General features: G+C 34.0%; 1 protein-coding gene across 4 annotated transcripts in view; it reads left to right on the plus strand.

Annotated features, from left to right (window-relative positions):
- The window catches only part of CCDC88A (coiled-coil domain containing 88A), a 122,892-nt gene that overhangs the window by 14,712 nt on the left and 90,404 nt on the right, over positions 1-17,776 (plus strand). For all 4 annotated transcript variants that reach the window (XM_032410959.1, XM_032410960.1, XM_032410961.1 and 1 more), the window contains exon 3: positions 10,860-10,968. In XM_032410959.1, the coding sequence (XP_032266850.1) occupies positions 10,860-10,968 (109 nt within the window). The remainder of the gene's footprint in view (positions 1-10,859; positions 10,969-17,776) is intronic.

Raw genomic sequence — 17,776 nt, forward strand, 5'->3', positions numbered from 1 at the left:
TTTGAGATTTTGAAGGTTGCAATTCTGAATGATGATTTAGGGCCAAGGTTAGACCTTGCTAATGGGTGGATAAAATGGAATAGAGTAAAAATAACTAAAGTTGAGAAAGAATTTATTTCCTTATTCTTTGTAAGGTTAGGGATCTCTTGATTAAGACTAGAGGTAGAAATGAGTATTTTGAAAGCTGGGAAATAAATAGCTAATTTTAATGGTGTTATAATTAAAGAAAAATTTAATAGAAGAAGAAGACTAGCAATTTTAAAATTTTATATTAGTATATTGCTTGTTTTAAACATCAAACTTTGTGGAATATCTCCATAGTCTTTCAGGAAATTTGAAACAATGGTGTATCTTAATGTAATTTACTTTCCTAGTGAAGGCTAGAAAAAGGTGAACTTCATGTGTTATTATTGACAACATGACTATTTCCTTTCCTTGGGTGCTAAAGGACCAAGGAAGATAGTTTAGTTTTAGGTGTTGGGTCCTACTCATTGTTTAAGACCTGGATTGCTATGGAGTTGTGGAGGATGAGAAATTGTGGAGAAAAACCAATGGAGGCAATACTCTAACCTATTTTTGCCAAGACTGGTTAAAAAAGGGTAAACCACAGTAAATTCTCCATTAACTTGAATGTTGAGGGAAAATGGAGAGTTGAGTTTTCTCATAATTGAAAGTTATTTTTTTCCAACTCTATATTTTAAATCTTTGCAAATGAATTAAACTGTATTTCCACATGTCATTTATTTTAAACTTAGGTCTTTGTGTTAAGTATTGAATATATATAATTAAGATGAATCTATAATGAATGGTGAATGATCCCAAGTATGTATTTGAAAGCAAATCTCTTGTTATTAGCTAGGGTTTTTTTTTCTTTTTGTTTTTTTGTTTTTTTGTTTTTTAAGATTTTATTTATTTGCGAGAGAGAGAATGAGAGACAGTATGAGAGGGAGGAGGGTCAGAGGGAGAAGCAGACTCCCTGCTGAGCAGGGAGCCTGATGCGGGACTCGATCCAGGGACTCCAGGATCATGACCTGAGCCGAAGGCAGTCGCTTAACCAACTGAGCCACCCAGGCGCCCAGCTAGGGTTTTTTTTTTTTTCTTTTTTAATTTGTATGAATTTTGTATTTTGTATTTTGTATTTTTTTTTTTTTTTTGAGTGAGTGAGAGAGAGAATGTGTATGTTAGTGTGAGTAGATTAGGGAGCCCTACTGTTTAGAAGTTAGTTAGTAGTTAGGTTTGGGGGCACCTGGGTGGCTCAGTTGGTTAAACATCTGCCTTCGGCTCAGGTCATGATCCCAGGGTCCTGGGATGGAGTACCTCACTGGGCTCCCTGCTCAGCAGGTAGCCTGCTTCTCCTTCTGCCCCTCCCCCTGCCCATGCACTCTCGCTTTCACTCTCTCAAATAAATAAATAATCTTTATTTAAAAAAAAAAAGTTAGACTTGGCCTCTAGAGGTATAGATAGGGAAATCAAGGGTGAGGAAGTTAGATTTTTTCTTTTAAGATTTTATTTATTTGGTTGAGAGAGAGAGAATAGGTGCATGCGCAGGAGAGCAAGGCGGGAGAGGGAGAGGGACAGGCCAGCTCTACACTGAGTGTGGTGCCCAGTGCGGGTCTTGATGCAGGGTTCAATCCCAGGACCCTGAGATTATGACCTGAACTGAAATCAAGAGTCGGACACTTAACCCACTGAGCCACCAGGCGCCCCAGGAAATTAGATTTAATTCAAACCTTGAAGAATGATTGGACTTGGGCAGCCATAGATGAGGAGAGGAGGGTATTTAAAGCTGGGGAATCAACATGAGGAAAAAACATATATGTTTACGATTTGGGAGGTGGTGAGGAGACTAGCCTTGGTAGAGGATCCATCTAGGTTGGGAAATAGAATATAAATTTGCATAGACAGAGTAGATTAGATTATGGGAAACTTGAAAAATAACCAGTATAATTTAGGCTGCACATGGCAGGCATTGTAGAGCCATTTAAAAGTACTTATTAGGGAATTAAAAATATTAGGAAAATCACCTTGCCATTAGTTTGTAGAATAGATTGAATATGGACTTTATTTGTTCATCCAATATTTATTAAGCATACACTATATATACTATTGCCCATACTGAGAATACATCAGCAAATCAGTGAAACTTATATTGTGTTAGTGCTTGGAACAAAGATGAGGAATAAGCAGGAACAAGTAGGTGTTAGTAGAAGATAGATGGATAGTGATGGATAGCATTCTGTCCTATGGTGGTGAGGTCCTAGTCAGGTAGGATATGAGTGGAGAAGAAGGAAGCAAATTCAAGAACTTGCCAAGGAATTGATGGAATTCTAGGTAATAGTGCGTGAAAGGGAAGAATGACAGGTGATATGCCAAGGTTAAAGCTAGGCAGACAGAATTAAAATTATGTATTTCTAGGAAAGAGGATGTTAAGTTTGGATACTTAATTTTGTGTGAGAAAATAAGGACATTTATTTTATTACTTGCAACTGAAAACATTTAAATGTGCAATATAGCAATGTGTTTTGACACTGATGCCTAATTTTTTATGAGAAACATTTCAATAGCTATGTATTTGTACTCTTGTTTACATTTTCATTACTGTTAGTACATATTTCATTTTTTTATTTAGTGAAATAGTTTTGAGGATGTGTTATTATAGTTCTTTTGGACTATCGGAATGCTTTAAAGTCTGCATTTATAGGATCTAACTTATCTAGGAGATTTAGCAATTCCCAAAAAATTAAGTTGCATTTTAACTACTCAGTTGTTAGAATTTAGCCATTTTTGTGTTATACTTCTATTAACTATAACGATTCAAAGTTTTTGTCTTTGCTTATAGAAAGAGCTCAGGCCAGTGTTTTTGGGCAGTGCTGTTCTCAATAAATTTTTCTGTTATCTGAGAGTATTCATATAATTGCTCTGTTTTAGACTTAATTCTGAAAAATAGTGTTACTGAGTTATTTATTCTGGAAGAGAATTTTGGTCTTTGTATAGTTCTCCAGAAGTTTTGTTTTTATTTTTGTTTTAATTCTGCAATGCATAAATTAAGTCCAGTATTTATTGAGTGCTGCCCATTTTTCTTTTAAATATCCCATTATCCATGAACTTTGCATTCGTGGCTGCTTTCAAAATATTCTAAAGTCTTACTTCGTTTATTCCTCTGTCTTCTAAAAACCAGGGACCTATTTTATTAAATTGGAGGTTCCTAAAACAGTTTATTTCTCTTGAGCCATTTGTAGACCATGCTGCAAAGTCTTGTCTATTAATAATTCCTTACTTCCCTACTTGTGTACCTCTCCTCTACCTTGGTTTTCAGTTCATCACAGCTTTTCCAATACAGTACTTGGTTTGTATATGTGGGTTTTTTTTCTTTTCTATTTTACTACTACTTTTTTATTGTATTCTTTCATTTCTGTCTGTTTTTAGCAATGCTTTTTTATTGGGTTATCTTTTCCCCCCTTTAATTGGTCGGCTTATAATGGAGTTTGTGATCCCTTTGGAGCACTTTTATGGTACACTGAAATGGGCAAATTAAACCAATATAGTGGTAATTTTATTCTGCTCCTAATGGAATTCTTATTCTTGGAGTAATTCTGTATAGGGACTTTATTTTTAATATTAGAGAAACTGATGATGCAAAAAGATTTTCTTGGGACGCCTGGGTGGCTCAGTCTGTTAGTAGTGCTCAGGAGAAATTTATAGCATTAAAAGCATATATTTAAGGGACGCCTGGGTGGCTCAGTCCGTTAAGCATCTGCCTTTGGCTCAGGTCATGATCCCAGGGTCCTGGGATCGAGTCCCGCATTGGGCTCCTTGCTCAGCGGGGAGTCTGCTTCTCCCTCTGCCTGCTGTTCTCCATGCTTGTGCTCTCTCTCTCTCTGACAAATAAGTCTTTTGAAGAAAAAGATTTTCTTACTGAATTTTAAAACTTGTTATTTAAGGTAAGTTTCTATGACTGTATATTTTAGTTTGTTAATTAGAAGAGATTGTACTTTGGAAAATACTTTTTAAAGGTTTTTTTGTGTTTTTTTTTTTTTTTAAATTTTAGAGGGCTCTCTTGCATCTCAGAAATGACCATTATACCTGTCACTGGTGATTAACCAAGTGAACTATTGAAATTATCCTAGGAGGCTTAATGGGCTTCAGATTAAGAATCCTTTCTCTATTTAATTGATAGTATGTGAATGAAAGCTGTACTAGTCAAATCTATCACTGATTAAGTAAAATAGCTAATTATGTATCAGCTCAGTTTGAGATTTCTTGAGTCTCTAGAACTGATTGGATTTGGAGCAAATACTACCCCAAAATACCGACTAAAACAAATTTAAACATACCTCTCTGACCCTGTGATAAGGTTTGAGGACAATGGGTGAAGGTTCTATGACAGATCAGTGATCCTTGTTGGTGCTATAAACTTTATTTTAGTTACTGGCCATGTGGTTGACCACCATATAAAAGAAGGTTCTCTTACTTTATGAAGACACTGATTAGCCATAATACCAAATCCTCAGGTCTCTATACCAAGAACAGGAATTGGTTTGCCTAATACAGTGGATCTCAAAGTGAGACCTAACAGACCCCTGCCAGTCTGCGAGGTCAAAATTATTTTTATATAATATTAAGATGTCATCTGCCTTTTTTGCCTGTGTTGGAAAAAAATGGTGGTGCAAAAGCAAAGATGGGTGAAACTGCTGACACCTTAGCACAAATCGAGGAGTGGTACCAAGCTGTACTGATAGTCATTGCATTCTTCACACTGTGTACTTAGAGGAAAAAGAAATCGAGTTTCACTTTAAAATGTTCTTGGTGAAGCAGTAAAAGTTATTGTATTGAGTCTTGACCCTCGCATATATTTGTTTTTAATATTAATTTAATATTAATATTAGGACAAAATGGGAAGTATGCATAAAACACTTCTGTTGTATAATAAAATGTCATGTTAATATATATGAAAATATCCTATAGATATATACAAGATTATATAATACTAGGTTTTATTGTTTGCCATCATGTGCAGTGACTGATGTGAGAAGGGAGAGAAATTAAGGTGAAGGGATACTTTTTTAAAAACCACTTATTTGCCTGATATTCTCAAGGTAGAGATATCTTACTATTTGGATAACCCTATATGGTGATGATGCTTACCCAGTTAATTATTTTTCATAAGGCAATCATTCTGGTATATGCATCTTTGAAGTTAGATATGCAAATACTTTTCAAATGTTTCATAGTGACATGCAAATGTTATGCAGTTACATGTTACCATATAAAATATCTCAAAAATTAAAAAAAAAAACGTGTTACAACTAGTTTTATATTAGAATGGCATGATCAAAAACATGAGCACATGTAGTTGTTAAGCACCAACACTAAACAGATGGTCCAGGAGGATGCATAACAGGCTTGGAGTCTGGGTAGAAGAGCATAAAGCCATTAAAACTATCAGGTTTCTGTTTCTCATAGATATTAGTCAATGAATAAGTAAAGACGTGGTCCTTGGTTATACAAGGACCAAAAGTCTTAGAACATTAGTGTTGCAGAATTGCTAACTTTCTCTTCATCTTTTACCCTAATTTTAAAATTACTGTATACAGTGGTAGATACTGTTGCCTGCTTATTGAAATTAATGCATCTTGTCATAAGTAGGTCATTTATAAATGTGCAATTGCTTAAGGCCCTCTTTTACTGCCATGTTGCATTTAACTTCTGGCTGGACAGATTTGAACTATATATATTGCTAGGCTATTTGCCTCTAAAGCATTTCTCAGTTTTCATCTTATAAAAGCAAATGGTTGATCTGTCATTATGTTGGCTTGGAAATAGTTATGTATGATTAGAAAGTTACTTGCTCACATTTCATATGTGTATCATTCAGTAGCTCTTATTTTAGAAAAAGGTCTTTCTGAAGATAAATTCTAAAAAAAAAAAAGAATGCTGTCAAAAAGAGTTTAATCAAAACTGCATTAATCATGACTCTATATTCTGAATTAATCTTTGTTTAGCATTTTAAGTAGTAAACATGAAGGAAAGACAGAGTATTTAAAATATTTAATAGACTATAATTTCTTTTTAGAGAATTCCAGGTTTATACTATACCCAGTTTGTTTAAATTACTGTACTGTGACTTTTATTGTAAAAAAAAAAAAAGAACCTTAAAATACAAGCAGGAATGTAGTACTTTCTGACTTTACATGGAATGCATACCTTTTACAGATGAAATTTTTTATATTGTTTCATTTTCTTATGTTTATTCATAGTCTGACAAATGTCTTATGACTCTGAATCTCTTGCACTGAATCCTGCATGTATAGCCTCATTAAGTGCTTCAGCCAAGTAACAGATACAATTACTTTTTTACTAGAAGTAAATAAAATGGACAGGCTTCATGAAACGATTTTTTTATGAGTATCTTTACTCTCTTTAAAAAATACTTTACATAGTTAAAAGAATTAGTTAATACTAAAAGATTCATAGTGGGGGCTCCTGGTTGGCTCTGTCTGTTAAGCGTCTGCCTTTGGCTCAGGTCCTGATCTCAGGGTCCTGGGATGGAGCCCCTAGTCCTTTGGCTCCCTGCTCAACAATGAGTCTGCTTCTCCCTATCCCTCTGCCCTCCCCCCAACCCAACTAGTGCATGCAGTGCTCACTCGCGCTCTCTCAAATAAATAAAATCTTTAAAAAGAATAATAAATAAATAAAAGGTTAATAGTGAAAAATGGTAATCCGTGCCCTAACTTACCTCTCAGTTCTGTTTCTTAGAGTAAAAACTTAACTTTTAAAAAGCAATTTCTGATGTCATTTAGTCCCATTTATAGTGATTATGTCCCCACCCTCATATTTCTTGATTTATCCCTTTTAGAGACATTGTATGTTGACTTCTGGATAATGGTAGATGAGATTTGAACTTTTTTTTTTTTTGGCCATTTCTATGTCTTCTTATCCTGTCCTTTTAATATATTTATTACAAGTTTAGTCAAATCAGTAATCAGTATTCACATTAGTATAACTGTATAATGTTTTCTGCAGAACCTACATTTTTCTTTAAAAAAAAAACTATTTTTTCTGAAGTTACTAATTTCCTTGATGTACGTAATTTTCAGTAAGTCTATCCTTAAATAATCAGCTATCTTTCATCGGAGCGGAGATTAGGACTTTTCAGGCAGTTTCACCTGAGGGTAGTCCATTCCTCTCACATAAAGAGATTGCATTCTTGGGGTGAAAGAGCCTGTTTTCCATGATCCTAACATATGTCATTATGACCCTAACTCAAATTAGGCATGAATCAAATGGGAAACCCAAACCTTGTAGTTGAAAGTTTATTGCTCTCTATGTCCATGCTTAAAGTGCTTAGCAGTTATTCTGGTCTCCCAAGTCCAGAAAGTTTATGGATAGGCTGTGATATATATTCAGATTCTAAACTAGTAAGAACTTTCCAGTTTTGTTTGCATACTAAATTAACTCTCAGTAGGTACAGTGTGGATTAGAAACTGAAACTGAGACTTTGAGTACCTAGTATCAGCCTGTTCTACCAAAGAACTGCGCTATTCTATTGGATTTCCAAATGAGTCTACTAGATCATAGAAATCCCCTCAAATCCCATGTACTCACAGCAAAGATTTGTAAACACAAAGCAGGAAACTTTTTTTAAAAAGATGGCAGGAAACTTTCATTCCCCTATCTTTAATAATCTCTGTTGAATATGAGGTTAATTTTAGGTGTTGAAGTACTTTTCTGCAAATTTTTCAAAATACTTTCTCTTGCTTTTCTAAGTTGCATTTTTTAGTTTTTCCCAGATTGCTGAAATAATTTCATCTGATATCCTTAGTGTATAAAAACTAAACTGTTCTCTCTTTTTATATTCAGGGTTGTCTTAATAGTTTCAAGGAATCTTTCTCAAAGGCTGAAAAACTTAATATTAAACTTATAAATAAAATTTTCTTTACAAAAAGATCTTAAAAGATTTTGAGCAAACCAGAATTCTAAATTCTTAAAACTTGCTAATTCTTAGAACAGCTTTATACAAAGGAGGCCAAAGGCTTTTCTGGCAACTGAATACATTTTGAAATACCATGTGCAGAATGTTGGGCGTAAAAATTTTTTGAAGAACCTTTAAAACTTTAAGAAATATATCAACTTAAAGAATGCAGAGAAATGTGGTAACAACTGTCAGGGACAAAGGTAATATTTACATTATAAAATTTGTTAAAGTGGGAATGAAATCACTTGTGTTTATTAGAATATCATGCATCCATTTCAAAGTATAATCCAAATGATATATTATCATGTAATAATGGGCTTGCACTATAAATTTGTACAGTTATTTAATCTAAAAATACTTTTTTTTTTTAAATTTTACTTATTTGAGAGAGAGAGAGAGCATGAGCAGGGGAGAGGCAGAGAGGGAGGGAGAGGCAGACTCCCCTCACGCAGGGCTCAATCCCAGGACCCGGAGATCATGACCTGAGCTGAAGGCAGAGGCTGAACCATCTGAGCCACCCAGCACCCCAGTTTATATATACTTTTAGTAGTAATATTGTAATTTTTCTTTTTCTTTTTTAAAGATTTTATTTATTTGTCAGAGAGCACAAGAAGGGGGGGCGGGAGGCAGAGCAAGCAGAAGGAAAAGCAGGCTCCCTGCCAAGCAAAGAGCCTGATGTGGGACTCGATCCTAAGACCCTGGGAACATCACCTGAGCCGAAGGCAGACACTTAACCGACTGAGCCACCCGGGCATCCCAATATTGAAATCTTTCTTAAACATTTGTTGTCAGAATTAAATGTCTGGGTTTATTAAAATATCAAAGTGTTTTTTAGGTCTGTTATCAGTGTATGACTAGGAGGCAGTCACAGGTGAGAGGTAGGTAAGGGGATTCAAATATAGAGTAAGGAAAATAAAAACAAAAAGATAGAAGGCTAGAGAAATATTTACTGAATCTCTTATGATTGCAAGTGAAAATTACATAATTGTAGGTTTACCTAACATTTTTGTTACTAGGGTTGTTCTTACTCTCCTCTCCCAATTACAATTATCTGTATACTTTTCTCTACAATGATAGATTGACTAAACTATGCTTTTATACATTAAGTAATATGGCCACGGTAGGTATTCAATGAGTATTTGTTTAACTTACTAAGTGTATCAGAGTTGATTAAAAAAACAAGATTTTCCCTTCAGCATTCTGAGTTTTTAAACATGACTACCTGACTATGCTGCTGTTTGTCTTTGTTTGCCATCACACATAATCTGACTTCTGCAATACAGTGTCCTTGTTTTTCTAAGTAGCTAGTTCTGGTTGGTGCTTTTACCTCAGAGGCCTACTTTTCTAGTTATACTCATTTGCCTTGGGCTACTCATTAATTCCCTTGCACTAAGCATAAATCAGTCACAGGTCAGATTTGGCCTGCCTTACTACTATTCTTCCTTGTTCTGTAGATCTCAAATTGTAGGTTAGAACTCTTATTCAACTGATCTCTGGGGCACAAACCTTCCTAGGGAGAATCTGTTCCGGGCTGCCAAATGAGTTGTTAGCTTGGAGAATGTCACCTCATAACTCTTATTAGGAAGCAACTGTTTTTGAAACACGATGCTTAGTCTCAGATTATTTATTATTTTTATTTATTCAAACAACTTTGTTAGAATATATGCTAATTTTTAGAGATAAAAATGTGAATACGATATGATTTCTGCTGTCAAGGTACTTAAGTCAAGTGAGAAAGTGAGAAGTATAAAGATAATTAAATATTAGAAGGCCTATGATAGAGTATGTACCAGAAAGGGGGAATGGTTGTTATACTATTTAATCAGTCTATACTGTTTATTGTGAGGACGACTCAGTATTAGAAGATGTAGCAATGTAACTAACTACATTAACATATTAAAGAAGAAGAATAGATGTAGGAAAAATTGGGTAAGTCAGCACCCATTCAGATACTGAGTAAAGAATAGGAGGGAACTTAACTTTTTTTGATTAGTGATGTTAAGTACCTTTTAATGTACCTATTGGCCCTTTGTAGTTCTTTTTTAGAAAAATGCCTGTTCAGTTCCTCTGCGCATTTTAAAATCAGAGTGTTTGGTTTTTGCTTTTGAGTTGTATGAGTTTTTTATATATTTTGGATATTAACCCCTTATCAGATATATGATTTGAAAATATTTTCTCCCATTCCCTAGGTTACCTTTTTATTTTGTTGATGGTTTCCTTTGCTGTGCAGAAGCTTTTTAGTTTTATGTAGTCACACTCGTTTATTTTTGCTTATATTGCCTTTGCTTTTGGGGTCATTGAATTTTACATTCTTAACCATGGTCTATTTTTCCTCAGTTTCTGCTACCTCAGAATCATTCAACCATTTGCTTTCATTGAATCTGTAAAGTTTACCCAAGATTAGAGTATTAACCCGTGTCATGACTGCATTCCTTAGTTCCTGTGGGACAGTGCCCGCTCAAATATAGTCCCCGTTATTCAGTGAGGAGATACAGCATTTCTTGGTTATTAGCTCATATTTTACATTTTTGGTTTAAATAGATTTATTTTGGGTGATGGAAATATATATGTTCAAAGGAACTAAGAGGTTATTCATCCCAGGAAGGTAGAGAAACAAAATGAGAATGAAGGGCAATATGTGACTTATGTTTCAGATTTACTTTGCCATTGTCTTAGAAATATCAAATGCATTTATATTAATTAGAAGCATAGAACACATGTCAAAAAAATCATCTTCCTTTTGGATTGTCTCTGTTAATGCATATGGTTACACAATTTTCTTAAAGAAAAAATGTTTTTTATGGTTATTTTCAGTCATCTGTTGGTTGACAGGTATATTGTAATATAATTTTAGTTTAAAGCATCTTTTTTTAATTTCTTACAGTAATCCTAAATCGGAGAGTCAGAGAGTAAATAAAAAAGTCAACAATGATGCCTCACTTAGAATTCATAATCTTTCCATTTTGGTGAGACAGATAAAATTTTATTACCAGGTAAGTGATCCTTTTTTTTTTTCATTTAGTATTTTAATAAATGCTTGTGTATTCACATTTTTGTGTAATAACAAAAGGTGAGTATCACTCACCTAACATATACTAAATGCTTATTATGTGCCAGATACTGGTTTATTTGCTGGAGATAAAGCAGTATTGATATAATTTATTTCTTATGCAATATTAAAGATACAAGCAAGCACTTCATAATTATCTAATTTTAAAAATAATTATTGTATTTTATGAATTTTTAAAACCAGTTCCCAGTTTCTGAGAGCTTGAATAATGCAACACTTTGTTAAGCTACTTGAATTATACCTTTGAAAAGTATACTTTTTGTTGTCCTTTTTAAAACTTAAATTGGATGCATATTTCAGAGTTTAAATATGAGCATTCTTCAGGCTATCACTATACCTCTAAGAATCACTATAGCTGCATCACACAAATTTTGGTATGTTGTATTTTTTAAAATGTTTATTTTTGTACATTTTCTCATTTTTGTTGTGGTTTCTTATTCCACTTGAGTTACTTAGAAGTATGCCTTTAGATTTCGGAACATAAAGTATTTTTCAAGCAGTCTTTTTTTGGTTTTTATTTTTGATTAAAGAATATGGTTTGTATGATACTGATTCTTTGACATTTGTTAATAATTACTTGTCTTGGCCTATTATGTTGTCAGTTTTTATTAAGGTTTGATGTGTGCTTCAGAAAGATAGGTATTGTCCAGTTGTTTGGGTGCAGAGTCAGAGCAAGCTTGTTTGTTAATTGCATTTTTCAACCTTTTGTGACCTGATTAATTTTGTCTCTTGATCTATTAGTTATTGAGAAAGGTAAGTTGGAGTTTCCCATTATGATGATAGATTTGTCCAGTTTGCCTTTATCCACTTGAAAGCTATGTGACTAAATGCAAATGAGTTTTAAATTTTTTAATTATTATGGAGAATTATACCATTTATAAGTAATTGTTTCCACATATTTTTTTCTACTGGTTTAAATCTTTTTCACCCTCCTTCTGTTTTTTTGAAGGCCACTTGAAATCACACCTTCCATTCTTACCCTAGCAAAGGCCAAAATTAATATCTTTACTCTTTTATGGAATAGTACTATGATCTTAGAATACTTTAACTCATTATTCCCCTTTATGATTTTTTTAAGCTCTTGTCTTGTATTTTAGTTCTTTTTTTTAAAACCCCATAAATAAGATATTAAAAGTACTGTTAAATAAATAGAATCAGTGTTCCTTTAGATCAAGCTATGTGTTCCCCCCCCATGATTTTCTTTTGTATCTCAGAAGTATCTTTGGTATCATTTTCTTAATGAAGTATATCCTTTAAATGTTTATTTAGAGAGGGCTTTTTGATGGTGAAGTTTCTCAGTGTTTATTTGTCTGAGAATGCCTTTATTTTACCCTTGTTCTTGAAAGATAGTTTTATTGGGTATGCAGTTATTTGTTAACAATTAGTTTTATCTCCATCTTTTGCAGATTTTATTCTTCTATCTTGGGATTCCTTTTTGTTCTGGAGAAGTCAGCTATCAGTCTAATTTTTATTCTTAGGTTAAACTGTCTTTTTTCTCTTTTGGCTGCTAATATTCTCTTCTGAAGTCTCTTTCCTATTCTATTCTTCAGATATTACTATTATATGTTTATTAGACTTTCTTATTCTATCCCCCATGTTTGTTAAACTTTCTTTTTACCTTATCAAACTTGTGCTGCATTCTGAGTATTTTTTTCAGGACTGTCTCTCCAGTTTGCTAATTTGCCTCTAATATGTGTCAGATCTTCTGTTTAACCCACTGATTAACTTTTGACTCAGTAATTGTATCTTTCCTTTGGAGAAGGTCTGTTTGAATCTTTTTATCTTTGCTTTTTCATTTTGTTTATCAATCTTTTAATTCCTTTATTTCTTTAGAATTTAAAACACTTTTCTATTTTAGATTTTATGCCTGACAATTCCAAAATCTGAAGTCAGATCTGTGGGAATCTGAATATACCTTTTGTTTTCAGCTTGCTATTTCTCATGGTAGTGGTGGCAGCAGTGACAGGAGTGTGTGTGTGTGTGTGTGTGTGTGTGTGTATGTGTGTTAATTGTGACCTTATTTAGGGTGGAAGGGGATTTATCTGTGGGAATACTTTTGTGTCTGGGCCAAGGATGTATTGCTCCAGAGAGGATTTGTTTCATTTGCGCAACCAACCCAGAACCACTTTAATTTATTTTAAGTAGCTCTATATTATTTTAGAAGCAATACTTACATACTGTAGAAAACTGGAAAAAATGAGAAAATACAAACATAGTTCCAGTCCCTGGAGATTACCACTATTAGCATCTGAATATATGTATTTCTGGATCTCTTTCTCTGCATTTAATGGGTATGTAAATTATGTATATATGTGTTTGTATTTTTTTTTTAAGCTGGTATTAAATTGCAAATCCTTAGGGAAATAACCCTCCTCAGTCTCTACTAAAGGCCAAGAAAAACATCTTATTTCTTGTCTTCCTTTGTAGCGTTCAGTTTTTTTTCTGTTTTATCTTTTAACTGAGGATTACCTTTTTATTTATTTTTTTAGTTCAGTCGTTTGAAAAGAATTTTTTAAAAATTATCCAGCATTTTTGGATTCCTTCCTTCCTTTCTAATATCTAGTACTCCCCCTTGTTGCCAGAAATAAGTCTGTGCTAGATTTTTTTATAAACTTTTTGTATTATTTGCCAATATTCCAGCTATCATCTTCCTCAAGTTGATTTGAGTAAATAAAACTTCTATTTTGTCTTTTAATGTTGTTTCATATCAGTATTTTTAGATTTGAAACAAATGAGTAAAGTAAGTGATACAGTGATTTATTTTGGCAGTCATCAGTGTCGTTCTTATTAAAACAATGCTAGATTTTTGGTTTTATATTGTCTTTAGGGAGATGCAGATTTGCCTTGAAAATTTCAGTGAGATTCCTTGGAAGGCAAAGGGATTTCTGCACTAGAATCTTAAATCAGTTGTCAATGCAACCTAATTCTGTATTGTATACTATTGCTTTTGGGTTTTTTTTTTTAACAGCTTTATTGAGATACAGTTCATATACTGTACAATTAGCCCATTTAAAATGTCCAATTCAGTGGTTTTTAGTATATTTAGAGAGTTGTGCCGGCATCAGTACAACCAATTTTAGAACAATTTTGTCACCCCAAAAAGAAACCCTGTATCTATAAGCAGTTACTCCTATTTTCCCTATCCTGCACATACATATACCACCACCCACTACCACTACCCCAGTGTTAGGCAACTGCGAAAATCTATTTTTGTCTCCATAGATTTGCCTCTTCTGGACATTTCTTAAAAATGGAATTATACACTATGTGGTCTTTTGTTACTGACTTCTTTTACCTAGCATAATGATTTCAAGGTTCATTCATGTTGTAACATGTAGTAATATTTTTTATTAAACTACTGTTACCTTATTTTTTGTCTTCCTCCTGCCTAAAGCCAGGTGTTGAAATTACCTTTTATTAATCATGTTATAGTCATCAAGAAATTTGGGGAGGAGCAAATTATGAAATCCATCAGTTCAACAGTTTAGATAAGTGGTTCTCAGCGGAGGGTGCTTTTATCCCCTTGGGGACATTTGGCAGTGACTAGAGACATTTTTGGTTGTCACACATAGGAATACTACTGGTATGTAGTGGGTAGAAGCCAGGAATGCAGCTAAGTATACTATGATGCACGGCACAGTTTCCTAAAACTAAGAATTATCCAGCCCAAAATGTTAATAGTGCCCAAATTGAGAAGTCCAAATGTTTATAATGCCAGGTGATTTTAGTACTAACATTTTGACTTGTGTTAGTTGTCACCATTTTTTTAGACACATCTGTAAATATTTCATTAACATTTGCTGGGTGACCAGTTATATCCTTTTCATTAATCTAAGTTTGAATGCCAATGGACGACCTTAGGGCTAGAAGTGATTGAATATCTTAACATTTTGTCAATATTGTTTCAGATATTTAAAACACAAAATATTCTGAAGGTTGAAATTCTCCTTGTATCATTCCCTTGTGTTTTTCCTTCAGAACCAGTTTACACAAAACCGTTTCTTCCATCAACCCAGTTTTTCATATTCTTAGATAAAATGTTTCCAAGACACTTCTAAAGTATCTTCAGCAATAGATCAACTGTCTTCTTTACACAATTGATTGATTTACTCAGTTTTTTTCCTCATGTATGTAACCAAGACACTCATGGCCAGATTTCAAGTTAAAGTCTAAATCAGTGCAGTTCTTGTCACCTGTTAAATTACCTATCTGTTGAAAAAATCAGATTTTCCCCCAAAATTTATTGAAACTATTAAAAATGTTTTATATCTCATACACTCCTCAGAAAAAGTATTGAGGTAAAATATTTTAGCACATTATGGTGGTTCTGATTCACAAAAGGAAAGTGAATTTGGGTAGGTTAAAATTCACAAGTGTGTGTCTCCAGTTTTTTTTTTAATGGGTTGGTAAGAATCAGGGTCATCTTGCAGAAATGATTCCCAGGGAGAAAAGAAAAGTGACAGATATCTTGAGATGATTGTTAGTGGAAGGAGTTATTTCATTATATCTTTTCAGTAATGATAGGTAAATTTAAGTGTCAGTATTCTTCCATTTTTCATTTTATTGATTTAGAATATGTAAAAGCTCAGTAAAAATTGTAATGTCATTCAGATTTCCCCTCTGTTCTGCTACTTGTAATCGCATGCCAGGGCATTGGGGCTACAGTGGTGAGCACAACAAGCAATGTCCCTATTCTCATGGAACTTACAGTTTTATTAGAGGGATAATAGATGAGTAAATAAATAAATATATAATTTTGATTGTGATAAATAAGAACAATGAAGGAGTAATGTACGAGGTCTTGAGAGAAATAACTGGTAAGATTGGATTATGAGAAGTTGATTGAATATACACTTCTTCATGTTTAAGTGGCAACTCAGACCTTTTCAAATAATCACTTGATCCATATATAGCAAGCATTTCTTTTTGTCTTGCCAATGAATACTGGAAAATTTTCAAGTCAGAAATAAGGAAGTTATAGCTATTATGTAAAACTACCCAGTCTCTGGTTTGTTTGTTTTTTTTAAGTTATTTTTATTCCTGTGAATGAGGGAGAGATAGTGAATTTGATTATCAGAGACACAATTTACAAGTAAAAATCTTAGTCCATTTTTAGAATTCTGTCAGCAGCTAGTGATTGCCTTGACTACTCTGGCTGCAGTTTAAATAAGTACTAAAAGAAGCAAGGTGGTTCTTCAACCACCATTAAAATAATAAGCTGAATCATTTGAGGCTCAGAAAGAAAAGAACAATTTACTATTAGGAAATTTAAATTTATTAGGAAGTTTTTGTGCGGTTGATATCATTAATATTAAAAACAAAATGGCCTGGTACCATTAATCTAGTTGCCAGAGAAAGCTGGTACTCTTTAAAGTTTTTGTTTAACATCTGTTATAACAAGCAACATTTGAATTATTAATAAAACTTAGTAGCCAATTGAAAGGATGAATACCCAACTTTTGCATCAACATGGATGGGAGTGGAGGAGATTATGCTAAGTGAAATAAGTCAAGCAGAGAAAATCAATTATCATATGGTTTCACTTATTTGTGGAACATAAGGAATAGCATGGAGGACATTAGGAGAAGGAAGGGAAAAATGAAGGGGGGGAAATCGGAGGGGGAGACGAACCATGAGAGACTATGGACTCCGAGAAACAAACTGAGGGTTTTAGAAGGGAGGGGGTGGGGGGATTGGTTAATGGGTTAGCCCGGTGATGGGTATTAAGAAGGGCACGTACTGCATGGAGCACTGGGTTTTATACGCAAACAATGAATCATGGATCACCACATCAAAAACTAATGATGTACTGTATGGTGACTAACATAACATAAAAAAAAAAAAATTTCTCCCTATTCTGTGAAACTTTGCTTAAATGGTCCTGAAAATTCCCAGATTCTCTGTATTTGAATACTTGCATACCTTTAAAAAAGTGCAACCTTCTTATCTCTACCTCCAGCAATCCTTTTCATTCCCTGCTTTATTATTTTTATCCTTAGCACTTACCATCAAAACCGTTTACTTTTTTTCTGTCTACCCCTACTAAAATGTAAATTCCATGAGAACACAGATTTTTGTTTGTTCATTGCTGTATTTCCAATGTCTAGTACAATGTCTGGCAGATAATAAACACAGTAAATACTTGTTGAATGAATAACTGCCCCGATTTTTTAAAAATTTTATTTATTGGGGAGAGAGAGAAAGCATACAAGCAGGGGGAGTGGCAGGCAGAGGGAGAAGCAGGCTTCCCGCTGAGCAAGGAGCCCAATGTGGGACTCGATCCCAGGACCCTGGGATCATGACTTGAGCCGAAGGCAGACACTTAACCGACTGAGCCACTCAGGCGTCCCAGCCCTGATTTTCTTATAATTTTCTCAGCTCTTTCAGTTGTATTGCTAAAATTCTTTCTCCATACATTTTTTATATGTTTCTAATCACTTTTCTAACAAAGTGAAGTATGTTTACTAGTTCATATGCATATATATTATCATCCTTAGCCCTTCAATTAATTTGTTTCTCCTGCTGAAAGTCATGTTTATCTTGGGTTCATTTGTGTAGTATTTTTCCATTTCTTTTTTTTTTTTAAGATTTTATTTATTTGACAGAGAGAGACACAGCAAGAGAGGGAACACAAGCAGGGGCAGAGGGAGAGGGAGAAGCAGGCTTCCCGTGGAGCAGGGAGCCTGATGCGGGGCTCGATCCCAGGACCCTGGGATCATGACCTGAGCCGA

This window comes from Phoca vitulina, unplaced genomic scaffold (genome assembly GCF_004348235.1).
Source record: "Phoca vitulina isolate PV1807 unplaced genomic scaffold, GSC_HSeal_1.0 scaffold12, whole genome shotgun sequence".
Lineage (NCBI taxonomy): Eukaryota > Metazoa > Chordata > Mammalia > Carnivora > Phocidae > Phoca > Phoca vitulina.